The following is a 17,699-nucleotide window of genomic DNA, read 5'->3' as shown; positions in this document are numbered from 1 at the left end:
AGTGAACATTAGAATACATTTGTAGCAGCCTACAGTGATCTATCTCCTTGGGAATGCAAATCAAGGCTTAGTGTGCACGGAAGCTGAGATTATGCAGGATTTCAGTGTGACACAGAATGAAGCTCTGCCATTCTTTTAAAACAGGACTACCCATTTGCCGGGCCCACTGGATACTTCCCTCACTCTGGCAGGTGTTATTGGTCTGACAGTACTTTTTTAGGTACCATAACAATTCACATTAATAGCTTTTCTTTTTCTGTTTGAGACAGAGCAAATGTTCTTCTGATGAATAGTGTGTGTGTGTGTGTGTGTGTGTGTGTGATGCCAATACCCTCAATTAGGTTATAATGAGGGTACTTACTCATTACCTTACTGCTCAAGGTCTCTTCATATCTCTTAAGATCACATCATTTCTCTTTGCTTTAATATATTAGGTATTCACTTCTCAGCTGAATAATTTTCAGAGGGTATTTTCATTTCCCTGTTTTCTGAGAGCAAGAGGGATCCACATGGTGGAATCCACATTTGTCTGCAGTTCCACAAAGTGTTGGTTAAATTCAAATCAACCTATATTTACTGTGCCAACTTTATGCCCACTGCTGTGCCAGGTACAAATAATATTCAAACGTGTAGCAAGAGCCTATAAGGAAATGTTTCATCCCATGTTCTTCAGAAGATACATTTACTCATTCAGTTTTCATCAAGTATTTATGGTCCCTTTACTATGTACCAGGATCTACTAGATATAGAAATATAAACATGTTTTAAGAAACCATGTAAGTCTAGCAAAGAAGATACATTTACTTAAAAAGAAAAAGGTACTGTGTCATGTGGTAGCACAGGACGGAGGGAACACTTTTTATCTAGGGGTAGAGACAGAAGGTTGATCTTTTAAAAAATCTGATTATAAAAAAGGAAAGAATAATGATCCCCTCTCCCTCTCACAATGGGGCTTGCTAGGTAGGTGCTCTACCACTTGAGCACCCAATAATAATGATTATTTAAAAAATTTAACTACAGAGATATAAAGGGAAATGTCTAAGTTCTTCCTTTGCTCCTTTTCTACTCCTCTTTATCTCAAGTTTGACTTCCATTAGTAGTTTGATATTTCCAGATCTTTTCCTATGTATATAAAACACACACATATTAATATATCAATATAAATATAAATTTATATTATATACCCCTATTTATATAATATACAAATACACATGTGCTACTGATATAAAATACATATACCCGTATTTTTGGTAACTTGTTTTACATTTAATTATTTGTTGTAAATTACAAGTTCATATAGAAAAGTGCACTATATATATATATATATACATATATATATATACTTATATATTATATATATACTTATATATTATATATTATTATATATATTATATTATATATATTATATATTATATATATAATAATAATTATATTATAATTATATAATATATATATAAGTATATTATATAATATAAGTATATATATATATATATATACTTAGTTTAGAAAATAATTTAGTTTAGAAATAATTTTGTATTGGAAAATTCTAAGTCTTCCAGAAACTCCCTGCTCTCATTAACCCCAAATCATTGCACTGAATTTTATAGTAATCATTTCCTAGCTTTCTTTGTACTTTTATGATTATGAGGCATAAAAAAATTCACATTTGCTGGGATGCTCTTAGGGTAAATGCAGCTTCGCTTCTAAAAGTCCCTCTGATGCGAACTTTAGATTTTAGCCTCTAATTCTCTATCTTTCTATGGGTTCTTGAAACTATTTTCCAAAACAAAATGAACTAAATGCACTTTGATTTTAAAAGTCCCAAGCCATCTTTGTACTAACACAAGGAGGCCACTCTCCTCAGTGGGGAGGATTGTGGGTGAGGGCAGCAGAGAGATGGAGATGAAACTGCTCTGTTGCCCTGAGTATTTTCTTTTATATAGTCAAAAATTTCAATTATTTTCAGCAAGAGGATTGTTTAACCCAATTGCCATATTTCCAGAAACAGAACTCTGTGTCACTTCTCAATTTTTTCATGCATCTCAGTTCTAGACATACATGTGCATTCTTATCTCTAGATTATAACTTCTTCGGGGTTATGAGAGGAAAGAATTTTAGATTTTCCACAGCACAAATCATGAATATGCAGCAGAGGCACAAAGAATAACCAATAAAGGAATGGAGAAAAGAATGAATACATAGTTACTTCTACTCTTGAAGAGCCTCCATTTTCTTTTTTCATGACAGATAAGAGGCGTATGCATAAATCAACTTGGTATGAAACAATCTGAGGCAACGAAGAGATGCATTTAAATACAATGACATTCACGGACATGGATTTCTGATACATTGCCAAGTGAAAAAAGAAACTTTTAGAATGATGTATAATATATTACTTATATACACATTTATCTACTTTTATCTATTTTTCTATCTATCCATCCGTCCATCTATCTCCTACATGTGTACATGTGCATACATACCTAAGTGTATTCTTGTTCATGACACAGAAATGACTGTAAAGACATATAACAGTGGTTACTTCTATGGCTGGAATGGTGAAGTCAGAGAAATTATCTTTTCACTTGCAACTATTGTATACGATATTTTTTTTCACAACAAACATATATTACTTTTATAGTTAGGACAAAGCAAATCAACAATATAGACTGACGAGGAAATATATATTACAAAAGAAATTAAGAAGAAAAAATAGACCATAAGACAGAAATTATTGGGGAAGGCTTTTGGGAAAGATAGGACTGGCAATTAGTCCTGCATGACTGGAAGAGAGAGGGTTAGGTGGTCAGAACTGTGTTTTGAGCCATTAGGGAAAAAATGAAAATGGTTCTTGCCAAGGGCCATAAAGAACTTCACCTGCCTCAAGCTAACTCCAATTTATACTGAGGAAGAGGATTGAGTGACATTATAGAATCACAGCATAAAATGTGCACGACTATTAAAATTGAGAGTTTGTAACTGGTTTGATGAGAAACAGAAGTCACTGCAGGTCATTTAACAAGGAATCTGAGATAATATGAATCTCATGGGGCAGTTAGTGTAGGATGAGATAAAGCGTGAAATTCTTGATAACTTGCCAGTAACTACAGGTTTTATTAAGTAAGTTATATTAAAAGTACATTTTAGGGAGATTACCTTAGCATCGTACAGAATGCATCACAGGGGAAGAAAGACTCTCAGCACAGAGATGTAGCAGTACAAAGAAGTTAAAAGGGCCCAGCCAGTTACCATAATCTGAAAATTGCAGACACTCCCACCTCACTGGATTGTGCTAAGGATTAAATGTACACAAATGGCACAACCAAAATGTATTAGTTTACTTCTTCTCAAGTACTATTATAGTCTAGATGTATACTGATAAAGATCAGAACTGATGATTCCCTAGTTATGGGAGTGGAAAAGATAAAGCCAAGAGATTTTTCTAAGTAAACAATCAATAGGGACCTATTTCTTGGATGCAGAAAACGAAGGAGGAAAAGGCAAATACTTATAGGTTTCCAGCAGGGAAGACTGGAGGGATAGTGCTGGATTATAGACACTGACCTACATCTGTGATCTACAGCATGCCGGAGTCATGACAACCTCATCATGTGAGTTTTACGCCCTCCATCTGTTACCCCCAATGCACAACATCCCTCAATTGGATGCAACTGCCTTGCTTGAAAATTTTGAAATAAAGGTGTATTTATACTTATTTTGTTTCAGAAAAAAAATTTAAAAAGCACAAAAATCTTAAAATAATTGAGACATGAAAAATTACTACATATCTAATTCTTTTGGGGGCAAAACTTTGTAATAACAGATTTAATGAGGAATGGAAAATGGAAAGTGTTGAAAGTAAAAAGTCCCACATGTGACTTTAAGGAAGAATTCTACATACGTAAAATATTTGACAGCATGAAACATCTTTAGGATTTAAATGTATTTATATTTATAACATATGGGAGCCAGAATGGTAAAATTATTAAAACTAAAAAAAAAAGATCAACAAAAGTGAATCACCTAAGCAGTTCTGATTCGCTGTGCTTTCTATTTTCACTTATTCTTATTTTTGACTTTTGCATGACCTTTCGATGTCAGGGAAGCACTACACCACTGGGCTATGCCCCCAGCACCAACTGTGCCTTTCATTAATTATTTATTTATTTAGGTGATTCTGGGGTTTGAACTCAGGGCCTCATACTTTCTAGATAGGCACTCTACCACTTGAGCCACTCCACCAGCCCTTTTTTGTGTTGGGTTTTTTTGAGACAGGGTCTTGAGAACTATTTGATCCACCTGGCTTCAAACTGCGGTCCTCCTGATCTCTGCCTCCTGCGTAGTAGGATTATAAGTGTGAACCACCAATGTCTGGCTCCAACTATACTTTTAAAATTCTTTTTGTTCGCTTGTTTGTTTGCTTTTCTGGGATGTGGGGTTTGAACTCAGGGCCTTCACTCTGAGCCACTCCACCAGCCCTAAATTCTTTTCTTTCCAGTGGATTCTAACTTCTAAGTTACATGTTACAAGCCCTGGGTGGAGTTTTAAAGCAAGGCTTATTATAGCATTGCAGAATTCCTAGAAGTCAAAAAGCTTGAGAAGCATGACATGATAGAAGGCCAAAACTGTGACACCTTGGATGTGATCTGTCACAGTAGAGTCCTTACTTTTCTGTAAGGTCACATCCTTCTAGAAGATGACAGGGCTGGCAATTTCATAACGAAGCCTCCAGAACTAGTTATAACTCTGGAATATGACAATTCTTTTGCAATGTAGTTGGTCACCATCACATGAAAATCTTGAGAAACAAAAATGCCTCTACCTGCTAGTTCTTGTCAGAATAATAACTCAGTCACACAACAGTCCTTATGTCTAAACTACCAACATATCTTTTCAGTATTTATGATTATATTTTCAAAAGAAAGTTAAGAATATGTCTACATATGATAATTGAAAAGGTGAGGAGGAGGAGAATAGTAACAAATCTTTGCTTGCAATAATAAAAGGATGAGGTAGTGACTAGGACTTGCTAATTGTGGCGGCTGGGGATGTGTACACCGAAGTCCACAAGCTGCTGTGCATACATACTTCGTATATGTTTGAAGTCTTCCATAATAAAAATGGGTGCATGCCTAATTTTTCAAGATTATCTCCTAATCCCATATGGAACATCACGGTACTATTAATAGTAACAAACAAATCTGTCATCAAAACATTAAGTTAAGATTTCAAGAGTTCCAAAGGCTTACTTGTTCAGCAGCAATAACAAAATTTATGCCAGATAACAATCCTCATTTTGTGCACTGTGCTTAATATAAAGCACTTTTACATCCATCACCTCAGTTGATCTTCATGAGAACACTGAGAGATACAGTGGGTACCACTGTAATTTGTGAGGAGTTAAGTGACTGACATTCATTCATTAACTCCATCAATGCTTATTGAACACCTACTGTGTGTCAGGCAGATCTCTCATAGGTGTTAGAAATAAAGAGAAAAAGAAATGTAGTTCCTTCTTTCAAGAAGTACAGAGTACACGAAACACATTTATAAATTGATAATTACATGATACCAGCTACGCTACAATGAAGTGTTTTTCAAAATTTTCTTTTACTGTGACCCATATTAAGAAACACATTTGACATTACATCCCAGTATTCTCAAAAATGTGTTTAAGTGAAACAAAAGTTTTCTGAAACAATACTCTTCTTACACATGCTACACACAGATACTAAAATCAGGTACTATAATTAGTCTTGCACTTGTAAGGCAAGTGCTCTACCAGGCTTACTACATCCCCAATTCCCAAGATCTAGCAATTTTTAATTAACCACAAGTTTACATTGTGGTGTTTTCAATGCTTTCACCCTGTCTTTCAGTCTCAGAAATCTGATTTTGATCCAGAGCAGATGTACCTACTATGTGCAGAGTCCAGTAAGGAGCTGCCTCCCACTGTCCAAGAAAGACAGGGGCAGGAACTGGGAGATATGCAGTCTTAATTTTCTTGGCCTTTTCTCCCACAGCAATGTTTCCAGTTTTAGGTATTTGTTTTCCAAATCTAGTTTGACCTATTGCACCAAAGACTCATTTAGTGAATTTGACCTAGATAGGTAAAAAAAATTTTCTTTTTACCATTAACAAATAAGAAAGAAAAAGTGTTTATGATCTGGGCATTCAATATACATTGAGAAGACTGATACTGACACAGAACAGAAAATAGACAAAAAGAAGAGAGTTAATTAGACTTCATGAGATATGGAGGAACTATTAGCTGTTTCTCATTTCCACTTCCCCAAAGGGAAACTTCCTTTGAACATCAATGATAAAAGATTTGGTTGTCTGACAGTTTAAAAAGTAGCACTCATGGTCCAGCTATGGTAACACATATTTATAATGCCAGTACTTGAGTGGCTGAGATAGGAGGATCCCAAGTTTGAAGCCAGCCTAAGCCACACAGTGAGACTCTATTTCCAAAAAAAAACAAAAGGATTCTTAATTAAAATCAAACTAAACTAAACCAAATCAAAACCATCCATCCACCAGGATTTGAATTTTTAATTATGAAACTGAAGGGCCTGATAAAATTGGAAGGATTCTGGTCTTAGGTATGAACTCATTAGTGGAGGATTAGCCAGAAGGAAGGAAGAATTATATTTTTGAGAAAGTTGCTTGAAAGCATAAGCCATCTGTAAAGACATTCTTATGTTTGGCTGAATCTCTTTGCCTGGAAGAGATTGATAACTCTGAGTGTTCTAAAGAAGTCTGAATAGGTGAGTGATCAATATTTTACAAGGTCTTGAAAAGATTTTCATGTTGTAGAGTTCAAGCCCAGAGCCTTGCACATGCTAGGCAAGTGCTCTACCACTGAGCTTTTATCACCAGGCCAGATCTATTTTAATTTAACCAAGGATAACCCTTTTTAAAATCTGTAAATACCTAGTTGAGAATCAAATGATAAAACACTCAATCAATCAACTAAAGATATATAGCTAAAAATAATGTAAGAGAGACTCCTGACTTTTAATCTATAATTATTTTTATAAGTAAAACTGGGAAAAGATACTGGATTCTATCTTGAGGTTAAAGCTGAACTTTGCCTAGAACATAAGCTTGGCATTATCGCACTTTCTAAAATCTTTGACACCACTTCTAACTTCGTATAAAATACCTTTGAATATAAGCACTTCTTTGGGTATCTTAAACATACTATATCCCAAACCAAACACTACCTCTCTTCTACCCTTTCTTCCTATCAAACCCTTTCCCCATGCTTCTTAATTAATTCTGGTGATTTCTAAAATGGGATGTATGATAAAATCTACTGGAAAAGAGGTAAAAATATTAGAACCTTTGGATTAGATACATGCTCAAATGTAGTTTATTATTAGGGGTTTGTGATTTTTTAAAAAAAGTTGAAACTACTAATCTAAGCTTCCCTCACTGCCCTTTGGGCTCAGGCTGTAAGTGCTTGGATTCTCTCTCAAAGACTTATACCTCTCTTCTGTGTTCCTTTCTACTGCTGCTGCAGGAGTTCAGATTCTTAGTGTCCTGCTTGGATGTCTGTGGTACTTAGTCCTCTTTTGTCACTTCCTCCAATATCTCTCTCCTTCACTCTGCCACTAGAGGCATCTTCACTAGTCAAATAACAGCAAACAAAAATGTACACAAAACAGTTCAAATACTTGACATGGTTTCCACAGTTTTCTAGAATCTTATCTGAACCTGGAGTAGTGGAAAGCAAGCATGAACCTCAGGCCTAGGTGTGAGTTTTGGTTCTGCCTCTTATAAGTATTTTGACTTTGGAGAAACCACTCAGGCTTTTCGAGCTTCTATTTCAGTTGTGAGTGGTGATATGAATAGCTCACACGACTGTTGGGTGAGCTGAATGATATCTATACATGAGGAAGCTTAGTACAGAGCAAGGCACACGTAATTGGTCACGTCGCTCTAGGTCACCTGCTACAACTGCCCCCTGCCTTGCTTCCTTCATGCTTGTCCTCACAATCAGCTCACCAGCCCCTCTGGAACATTCGGTGTTCTCAAGTATAATGTATGCTCTCTGCCCCTTTTGGCTTTGGTTATACTACACTCTCAGCCTCAAATGCCCTTTCCTGCCTTCTCCAGTGAAATTCTACTCATGCATCAAGGCCCAGCTCAAATATCAACTCTTCCAGGAAGTCTTCCCTTTATTCTTTGATCAAAAATTCATCACATACCCTTTGGATCTTCCTAGCACAGTGCTGGCAGTTTTACTTTAGTATTTATTTATTTATTTGTATTATCTTATTACTTATTTACATAGACGTTACCTGCACTAAATTATAAGCTTGTCCAAGGCAGAAAGCGTGCTTTTCTTCTCTTCATTCATAGCAATTTACACCTTAAACTAGAAGGGATATAATAAATGTTTGCTGATTTAATTAATAAATGTATCATAACACGTTTGAAAGGAATAAATTTTTACTAAAACACCTTTTTATGCTAAATTCTAAAGTATTTAGTTCAACATTTGAAATAATTTATAGAAAACATTACACATTATTTTTTATAATCAGAAAAGTAATTCAAAAAATACTGGATATGAAGAAGTTCTAATTAAAGCTTAATTTGATTTGAAAACACCTCCAAATTTATTAGCAAAGCAGAGACTTCTTGATTTTTAATAGCAATCACAATACATTCATGCTGACATAATTAAAAGCCAAGATAAAACTGGAGCTTGGGCAAAATATTAATAAGAGGGCCCTTAGTTCTAAGTAGGAAGCAAAATAAGTAAGCATTTGCCTCATTAACTGATAGGCAGCCTGGACAGGGAGGGACCCGCCTGGAATCCTAACTCAGCACCTCTTCACCTGTTGTGTGACTTACTCTTTCTGAGTCACAGGTACCCTATCCACAGATCAGGGACAATGTCCACACTCTCATCTCCTGCTCACAGATCTGGGGACTTACATCCCCCCCCCCCCCAGTGTGAGGATGGACAGGCTAAGGCAGAGGCTCATTCTGATTTGGAAGGCACCTGGAAAGTCTGGTTCAGCCTGTTGAGTAGTAACGGCTGATCCTAATGCATGCACTTGATAGGACATGGCTGTGGCCATGGCACTCACTGGTGCAGCCTCTGCAAAAGGCTGAGTCACTAAGGGAAGCTGATGGGGATGGGGGTGAGAAGCAAGAGTCAGGGAGGACACAGAAAAATGAGGGAGAGGAAGGAGCAAACAAGTTTGGAGGGCAATGCCACCAAAGGGAAATGGAGGGAGAAAGCAGAAATAATCAGACAGTCAAACAGGGAGAAGTTGGGAAGAGAGAAGTGGTTTCCTCTCCTCCTCTGTGTTCTTGCCCATACTCTCTCTGGAATCCACTCCCTGATTCCTGCTCACTTCCCTGTTTCTTCCTAATATCTTCTCCCTTCTCCTCCAGCCCTCTCCATCTTCAAAATCATGCCTAATTGTTAAGTCACTCCCACTCCTCTGGGACAAGTGTATTTCTTGCTCTAGGAGGCAGAGTGAGAAGCTAGGGAGACACTACCCAGGGTGGGCCACAATGTACAAACTGGCATTGCCAGCATCCCAAAGGAGATCTAGACTGATCCCAGCTGCAGATAGACGGGGATGCAGTGCAGAGACAACAGCTGCACACCTCTCTACTTTCTGTCCTTGGCCATCCCTGTCCTCATATGCACTATCTTCAATTACAAAGGATGCAACTGTCTTCAGTTACGAGCCACCCACGCGAATATCCCATGATTAGAAGTTATCATCTGATAAGCATATGGTCACCTTCCTTTCCTGGTGAATTTCTAAAATGTTATTTTAAAATGTCAGGGCTGGCTACAAGAGTATTTAGTTCAAGTCACTAGGCCTCGGGGTAGGAATGCATTATTTCCATGATGCATCATCTCAGTTCCCGAGAGATCAATTTAATGTGCCAAGAAATCACTCAAGACAAAAATGCTGGATTCTGTTTTGTTTTAAAGAAAAGTATATGTATTTTTTTTGTAAATAAAAAGGGTGAACTAAATCAAAAGTGCAAATAATTGTTAAGTGGTGAGCTTTGGATGCCAAATGGGGGGCAACCTCAAAGACTCAGGATACAGCAGTTCAATGTAAAAAGTCTATTAACAATTCATCTTCTGGAAATTATTATCTGAACCCCAAGAAAATGCTAGGGTTGTATTTGGAAATATGCTGGCTCTACAGCAGTTGTGTGCTATTTTAACCTCATCACATGTATTATAATTTGTCTACAATTGTCAAAAGCTGCACTCCCTGAAGTAAATACTAAAATGTCCTCACAGACAGTTTGCTCAGCAAAAAAGTGTAATTTTTCTCCTATGTTAAACCATTTTCTTATAAAATATGCCAAGAAGTGAAAAAGGTGTCCTTCATTAAATAAAACAAATATACCCTGAAGTCCGCTGGTCTGCCAACAGGCTACTGGGGACACCCTGCGAGGGCTTCCTTCTCGGCACCCACACACCCCAAGCCTTCTTGGGGAGCTGGCCAACTGTAGGCTATGGAAACAGGGAGAGTTGATGTTTTTACTCCATGCACCTCTTTTGCAGCTCTCAGGCCCTTGGTCAAAGCTAAGAGAGAAACAAGAGCTGCTGGGCTCTGGACAACTAACGAGTACTGTTGACTATTAAAATCAGTGGTTGCCTTTGAGGGGTAGGTAGGGAACCCAAAGGACAGAAAGGTTGTCAGAGACCTTAGAAAAGTCACAAGATGAGTGGGACCACTGCCTTCGATGGAAGGAAAGCTTTACTTTCACCTCAGTTGCTTCCTGCCCCACAGTGACCCTCTGAATGGCAGAACCCAACACTGCTTTAAAAGCTGATTATAGTCTCTGAGGTAATGTGTAGGAACATCAAGTTCTCAGGCTTGGCTCATTTGGGGGATTAGCAGAGATAGCCTAAGAAAGATATGCTGCATATGTGGTAATTCAAAGTCAGATTTAGTCTCCTTCACCAAGCTGCTTTATTTTAGCAACAGAGTTGCAGCAAAAATACTCCAAAATAATAATAATAATGTAATATCCTAAAAAGAGATCACACTATTACTGGCGTACAGACTTGCCTTCTTCTCCTACTTCTAAGAGCTCTTTCTTTTCCCTTAATAAAGCCAATCAGTAAGAGACAGTTTATGTAATGATTAAGGGCATGGATTCTGCAGCCAAATTTTCTGGGTTTCAATCACGAATATGATCGTGAGCAAAACACTGACGTTCTAAGAGCCTCATTGTTCTGATCTGTAAAATGGAAATATGACCACCCACTTACCTTACTTTGAACAGAGCTGGATGCACAGAAAGTGCTCCAAGAAGGTCAATAGTTGTGACTGGCTTAAAAAAAAAAAAAGTTATCATGAGATGTGGCAGAGCACACCTGTATTTCCAGCATTTAGAAACTGAGGCAGGAGGATCACAAGTTTGAGGCCAGTCTGGGATACACAGTGAAACCCTGTCTCAAAACAAAAACATCCTGCTTTACTCACTCATGAATAAAATTAGATAGAAGCTTGACAAAAACCCATGCATTTGGCATCAATTGATTTTGGCACAATTGCCAAGAACATGCAGTAAGGAAAAAAAAATAAATGGTGTTGGCAAATTGGATAGTCACATGCAGAAGAATGAAATTGGACCTTTGTTTCACACCATACACAAAAACCAACTCAAAATGGACTAAAGAATTAATGAAGACCTGAAGTCATAAAACTACCAAAAGAAAACAAAGGGGAAAAGCCCCACAACCTTAGTCTGGGTAATGATTTCCTGACTGTGGCGTAGGTAACAAAAGCACAATAAACAAAAAGCTTCTAAAAAAACAAGGGAAACAACAGAGTAAAGACAATCCATGGCTTGGGAGGAAATATTTGTAAGCCATACATCTGACAGGTGAGCTAACATCTAAAACATACAAGGAACTCAATTCAACAGCAATAAAACAAGCAACTCCATTTAAAAACTGGACAGTTCATAGAAAACAGCATAGAGATTGCTCAAAAAAACTAGAAACAGAACTACCATATGACCCAGCAATTCCACTACTAGGCATATACCTAGAGGAGATGGATTATTATACTAAAAAAGACACCTGCACTCCATGTTAATTGTAGCACTATTCACAACAGCCGAAATATGGTTATTACATACACACAATGGATACTACTCCACCATAGAAAGAATGAAACCCTGTCATTTGCAGCAACATAAATAGGACTGAAGATCATTACGTTGAAGGAATCAAGCCAGATACAGAAAGGCAAATACCACATGCTCTCACTCATTTATGGAAACCAGTAAGTCAGTGTTGTAGAAGTACAGAAGGGAATAGTGGTCACTAGAGACACAGAAAGGTAAGGGACGGGGGACAGAAATAAATTAAGAGGGACTGCTAGGGACTCGGAGGGGTGTTGGGAGGAAGGGAAGGGAGAAGAGGAGTCAAGGGTAGAGAAAGAGGGTGAATGGATATGTTCAATGCACAATGTATGCATATATGGAACTATCAAAGTGAAATTTAATTTGTATGGTAGTATATATTAATAATTATAATAGAAAATAATAGAAAGAAGTATTTAAAAAGGAACCACGAAAATAATAAAACAGTTCTCTGTAGGGGAGTAGGGTGGGAAGAAGATGGACAGGGGAAAGGGTAGGAGTGAAACATGCCAGTATTTCCTTATTTATATTGTTTTGGTCTTTAAACTACATAAACATACACTAATGACTGAAAAACTAATGCTAAAGGTTAAAAAAAAATGACCAAAGGACCTAAACAGTTGTTTCTGAAAAGACATATTAATGACCAACAAATATGTGAAAAAAATACTCAACGGTTTTAATTGTAAGGGAAATGCAAATGAAAACCACAATGACACATCACCTCACTCCAGTTAGTAGAACTATTATTAAAAAGGCAAAACATATGAAGTGTTGGAGAGGATGTGGATTAAAGGGACCCTTGTACACTGTTGGTGAGACTAAAACTTAGTACAACCATAATGGCAAACAGTATAGAGGTTACTCAGGGCAGGGGAGGGGGCAAAGGGACTGGGAATACGGCTCAAATGGTAGGGTACTTACCTAGCAAGTGCAAGGTAGTGAGTTCAACCCCCAGTACTGCACAAACAAACACAACAACAACAACAAAAACTCCTAAAAACAGAACCACCATCTGATCGCCATATGATCCAGCAATCCCAGTTCTGGGTATATAACTGAAGAAACTGAAATCAAGATTTCAACTTAACTCCCTGGTTCATTACAGCATTATTCACAATAGACAAGATATGGAAGTAACCTAGGTATTTGTCAGTAAATGAATGGCTACATAAAATGTGGTACATATACACACTGGGGGTAATAGTCAGTCTTAGAAGAGGGAAACCCTGCGACACAAGGTTTGTCCTATTTGAGGCAGCATGGATGAACCTGTAGGACAATATCCCAGGTAAGTAAGTGAGGCTCAGAAATACCAATACTGTGTGATCTTGTTTCTATGTGGAATCTAAGTTGGATTCATGGAAGTAGAGAGTAGAACGGTTGCTACCAGTAGTGGGGGAAGGTGGGGATACAGCAAGGAGAGGTCAGAGGGTTCACACTTTCGGTTAGAGTAAGTTTTGCAGATCTATGGCACAGCACAGTTTAACAATAATGTTTACTTTAAAACTGCTAAGTGGATTTCAGATGTTCACATCATAAAAAGTAGGTGAGGTGATAAATGTTAATTGGCTTGATGTAATCATTCCACAGACTTTACCAACATCAAACATCACATTTCACCCCATAAATACATCCAATTACTTTTTGTAAATTCAAAAAAAATAAATAAATTGTTACTTCTACAACATAATAACACATTTGTATGTAGTCTTTTAAAAAAGCATATGGATAATGTATTTACTAATTTTCCTAACTGCCTTTCTAAGAATGTACTTCTTAAAAGCTTAACATTAATTTTTTACTCAAATATCCTGGAATCTGGCATATAAGTGCCCATAAATGAGTGTACAAATGAATGAAAGTAGAAAAACAAAGCGGAACGGACCAAATAAGGTAAGCAGTTATAACATTTGTTCTATAAATTCAGATTTAATAAGCTTTCAGTAAGTGCTTCCTTTATGCTAGTCCCTGTCTGAAGACTGTGACACTACCTTACTTTCTATATATCTAAGGATAAGATGAATCTGCAAGCCACACATGGTGGTGAAGACCTACAATCTTGGTACTCAGTGAAGGCAGGATTATAAATTTAGGCAAGAGAACTCTAAGTTTGAGGTTACAGGGTTTCCAGGAAAAAAACCCCAAAAAACAAACAAAAGAAAACTCCCAAACCCCAACATCTGCAATTGTGACAGTGGCTACTGGGTTATGCTGGGTCCCATTTAGACCAGCCCTTCAGTTTACAAACTGTAAAGTCTTAGTAAACTAAACGCTGCTCAAGTAATTTTCAAGGCATGCAAAAAATTCACATGCTCTAAAATGTAGCGGGGCAAGGGTCTGCATGACCACAATACAGGGGATGCTACAGCAAGATCACTGTTCCCTCCTCTAGCTCCAAAGCACAGTGACGGTACAAAAATACTTCAGGGATATTTTTGGCAGCCACAGGGCCCGGAGTCAGAAAGGCCTGTTCTAAGGGATCTGTAGCCACAGAATAAGGAACTGCCTATTACATTCAAGATTTGGCAGCAGCTCAATTTTCAAATGTTGGTTTTCCTGCAATCATCATATAGCTCATGGAAAATTCACATTGATCTCAGCTCTTTTATTTTATTGGGAAGAAACTCTAAGCCAGCACAAGTGAATAAGCGGATTTCAATCACCTGAAAGAGTTTTGGGGTGTGGCTGAGATAGCTAGCTTTGAAAACTTAGCAACACAGGGTGCATTATGAGTGAGGCTTGTTAATAATGGTACTCACTCGCCAGGCCTTTCTGAAACAGTCCCTTTATTAATTTCAACGAAGTCAAGCAGGGAACAAGTTGTAATATGAGACACAATTTATGCAACTATTTGGAAATTCTCTGACAGAGTTGCGTCTTCTAATGTAGGATTTTATGGTAAAACAAGTTCAAAATAGTATTGAGAATTAGGTTGGCTCACTTTGGTTTTAGACCGTCACAGGAAAACTCTTTCTATACAAATTATTGAAATCAACAAGGCAAAATGATAGTGCCTTTAAGCTAAAAAAAAAAAAAAAACTACAAAAAACTCATGTTCCCTACAGTTTAAAATTAAAGAGCTGAAACTAAACTTCAATTGAAATTATACTGTTAGGCAACTCTAAAAGCTAAACACAAAAACATGTTAAAATGAAGATTGCAACATCAAGGGAAAACCACCTCATATATACAGATTTAGATTCTCAGCCACTTCTGACTCCTGTCCAGATGAGATCAACTGATCCTTCCGAGGCTTTCCCACAGTCGGCCAACAAGCTACTCACTCACTATCTCAGCCACACGGGTTTGCTCAGGGAAAGGCATGCAACACGTTTAAAGAGCCAATAGCGATCCTGTGGGTGGGTTTGGTCTGCCTTTCAAAACCCGTGAACTTCCCATTATATAACCTTTAATAACAAGAGAGCAGCTTGTAAATTATACATCCACCTTAGGCAGGCTATGCCATATACCTCACTGCAGTACTAAAAAAAAAGAGCTCTGTGTACAGCATAGTTCATCTTGTCTAGTAATGTCATAACATTAATGAATCCTACCTGACAGTACTACTAGGCTCTTTTTAACAATGATTTTTCAGTCAGTGTGGCATTTTCAATCAAAAGAGCCTAACAAATCGAAACAAAACTTCCATGATATTTTATTAATTCTTTATAAAATAGTCTTGCAACCACAGAATTCTGAGAATCTGACTTTTCAAAAAGCCCAAGAAAAATACTTGTTTCACCATTCTCAAATTAATTTGACTTTGAAACAAAATAAACATATTACTCTAATATCGTTGCACAAGCGAATTCACAAGAATGAAATGTGTTCAGAGTTCCTAGAAAAAAATGTAGCAATACAGGCTGCCAACTTGTTCAATGTCAAGCTCTAGGCAGTATAGCAGTAAATGACTCAGAGTGAATCACGCTTAAGCTATTTTTGCTTTTAAAGTACTGCCAGGCACTGTGTTAATATTCAACCCAGAGTAAATTTAGCCCAACAAGAAAACAAGTGTTTCCATGGTTGCTTCTTCACAATGTTTATGGTATATATGTAGCCATTAGGCACAGGAACCCAGCCAGATCAATTAAATAGAAATGCCCATCTTTCACTTATATCCAGGCTTCAGAACACTGGAAACACTAAATGCAACTTAGGCTAGTCTTCCACCTCCTGTCTAACTGCCTCCCCAGATTCTAGATAACAAATATGCAGCATATATTATTAATGGCTTGTTTAAAAGTATCTTTAATGGACTGTAGTCCCTATATATTTGACTATGTATCATAACCACTCAGATTTCTCTGATAATGTAACCACAAGGGACTAAAATGCTTAAAGTACTTAGCAAAAACAGTGGATACTTTGGTCTACAGATACCAAATGGACTCCTCACACAGCATCATGCATAGGGAACGGTCAGAGTCTGGTCACACAGCAGCTGACACTCAGAAGGTATTAAAAATACTAGTATAAGGGATCAGTGGATAACAGCCGATAATTTTTATTGTTAAAAAACATTAAAATTTATCATCTTAACTTTTTTTTTTCTTTTTTTGGTGGCACTGGGGTTTGAAGTCAGGTCCTCTACCTTGAGCCACTCACCGGCCCTCTTTTTATGAGGGGTCTCAAGAACTATTTCCCTGGGATGGCTTCAAACCACCATCCTCCTGATCTCTGCCTCCTGAGTAGCTAGGATTACAGTCACCATATAGGTATGTTCTTTGTTTCTCAGCTGCCATTAGGTACTCCTGCCATGCTGTTCTGTGCTGCCACAGACCCAAAGCATCTGGGCCAATCAACCACAGATTAAATAAAACTTCTGAAATGGTAAGCCAACAAAAACCTTTTTTCCTTAAAAGTTGATTATCTCAGGTATTTTATTACAGTAACAGAAGGCTGACCAACACAATTAGTGTTAAATATATTCACATTGTTCTGAAACAGACTTCTAGAACTTTTCATCTTGCAAAACTGAAACTCTACACTAAGCAATTCTTTTAAAATCCCAACTTTTCAGAATATGCTATTGGTATTCCAAATGCACATGAAACTTTTATACTTGAATAGTACAGTGAATCAGAAGGGTGGAGAGATAAATGCAAGAAAATTTTCCTAATTAAACCTTTCTGTCTATTAAAATCCTCAGCATATAGAATCTATACACAGTGACTAGCATTAGGCTATTCTTCCATTAGGCTATTCTTACTAAGCAAAAATAATCAAAGGTAATTTTTACAGCAGAAGGTTCTAAGGTGGAATCCATCTGCCTCAGTATATGCAGAACCTTAGAATTTTATTTGCAATTAACTTTTATCTAAGAAAATGAGAATGTGGTTTCATTAATAATATATATACTGCCACTCTGCAGATCATGTATAAACGTGAACATAAAAAACACAGGAAGCTCATGCAGGAGTGAATAATGAAAAAAGCACGGAGACCACCACTTGCATGACCACAGACTCCACAGAGGCAGGAACACTGTCTTCTCTATCCTAGTGCATTTTGTTTTTTAAACATTTCAAGGGTCACTGCCA

General features: G+C 37.2%; 1 protein-coding gene across 7 annotated transcripts in view; it reads right to left on the bottom strand.

Annotated features, from left to right (window-relative positions):
• Nucleotides 1-17,699, bottom strand: part of Nsmce2 (NSE2 (MMS21) homolog, SMC5-SMC6 complex SUMO ligase) — a 236,172-nt gene that overhangs the window by 104,871 nt on the left and 113,602 nt on the right. The window contains exons 5-6 of one of the 7 annotated variants that reach the window (XM_074069209.1): nt 11,276-11,337; nt 1,512-8,386 (exon numbers count right to left, since the gene is read on the bottom strand). The exons of 4 other annotated variants lie outside the window; for them this stretch is intronic. In XM_074069209.1, the coding sequence (XP_073925310.1) occupies nt 11,321-11,337 (17 nt within the window). In that variant the 3' untranslated portion in view covers nt 1,512-8,386; nt 11,276-11,320. Of the gene's footprint in view, nt 1-1,509; nt 11,338-17,699 lie in introns of those variants that run through there. 2 more of the 7 variants (XM_074069207.1, XM_074069208.1) reach the window with 2 other exon arrangements.

This window comes from Castor canadensis, chromosome 3 (assembly GCF_047511655.1).
Source record: "Castor canadensis chromosome 3, mCasCan1.hap1v2, whole genome shotgun sequence".
Taxonomy (NCBI): domain Eukaryota; kingdom Metazoa; phylum Chordata; class Mammalia; order Rodentia; family Castoridae; genus Castor; species Castor canadensis.
This window is presented reverse-complemented; position numbering and strand designations above follow the sequence as displayed.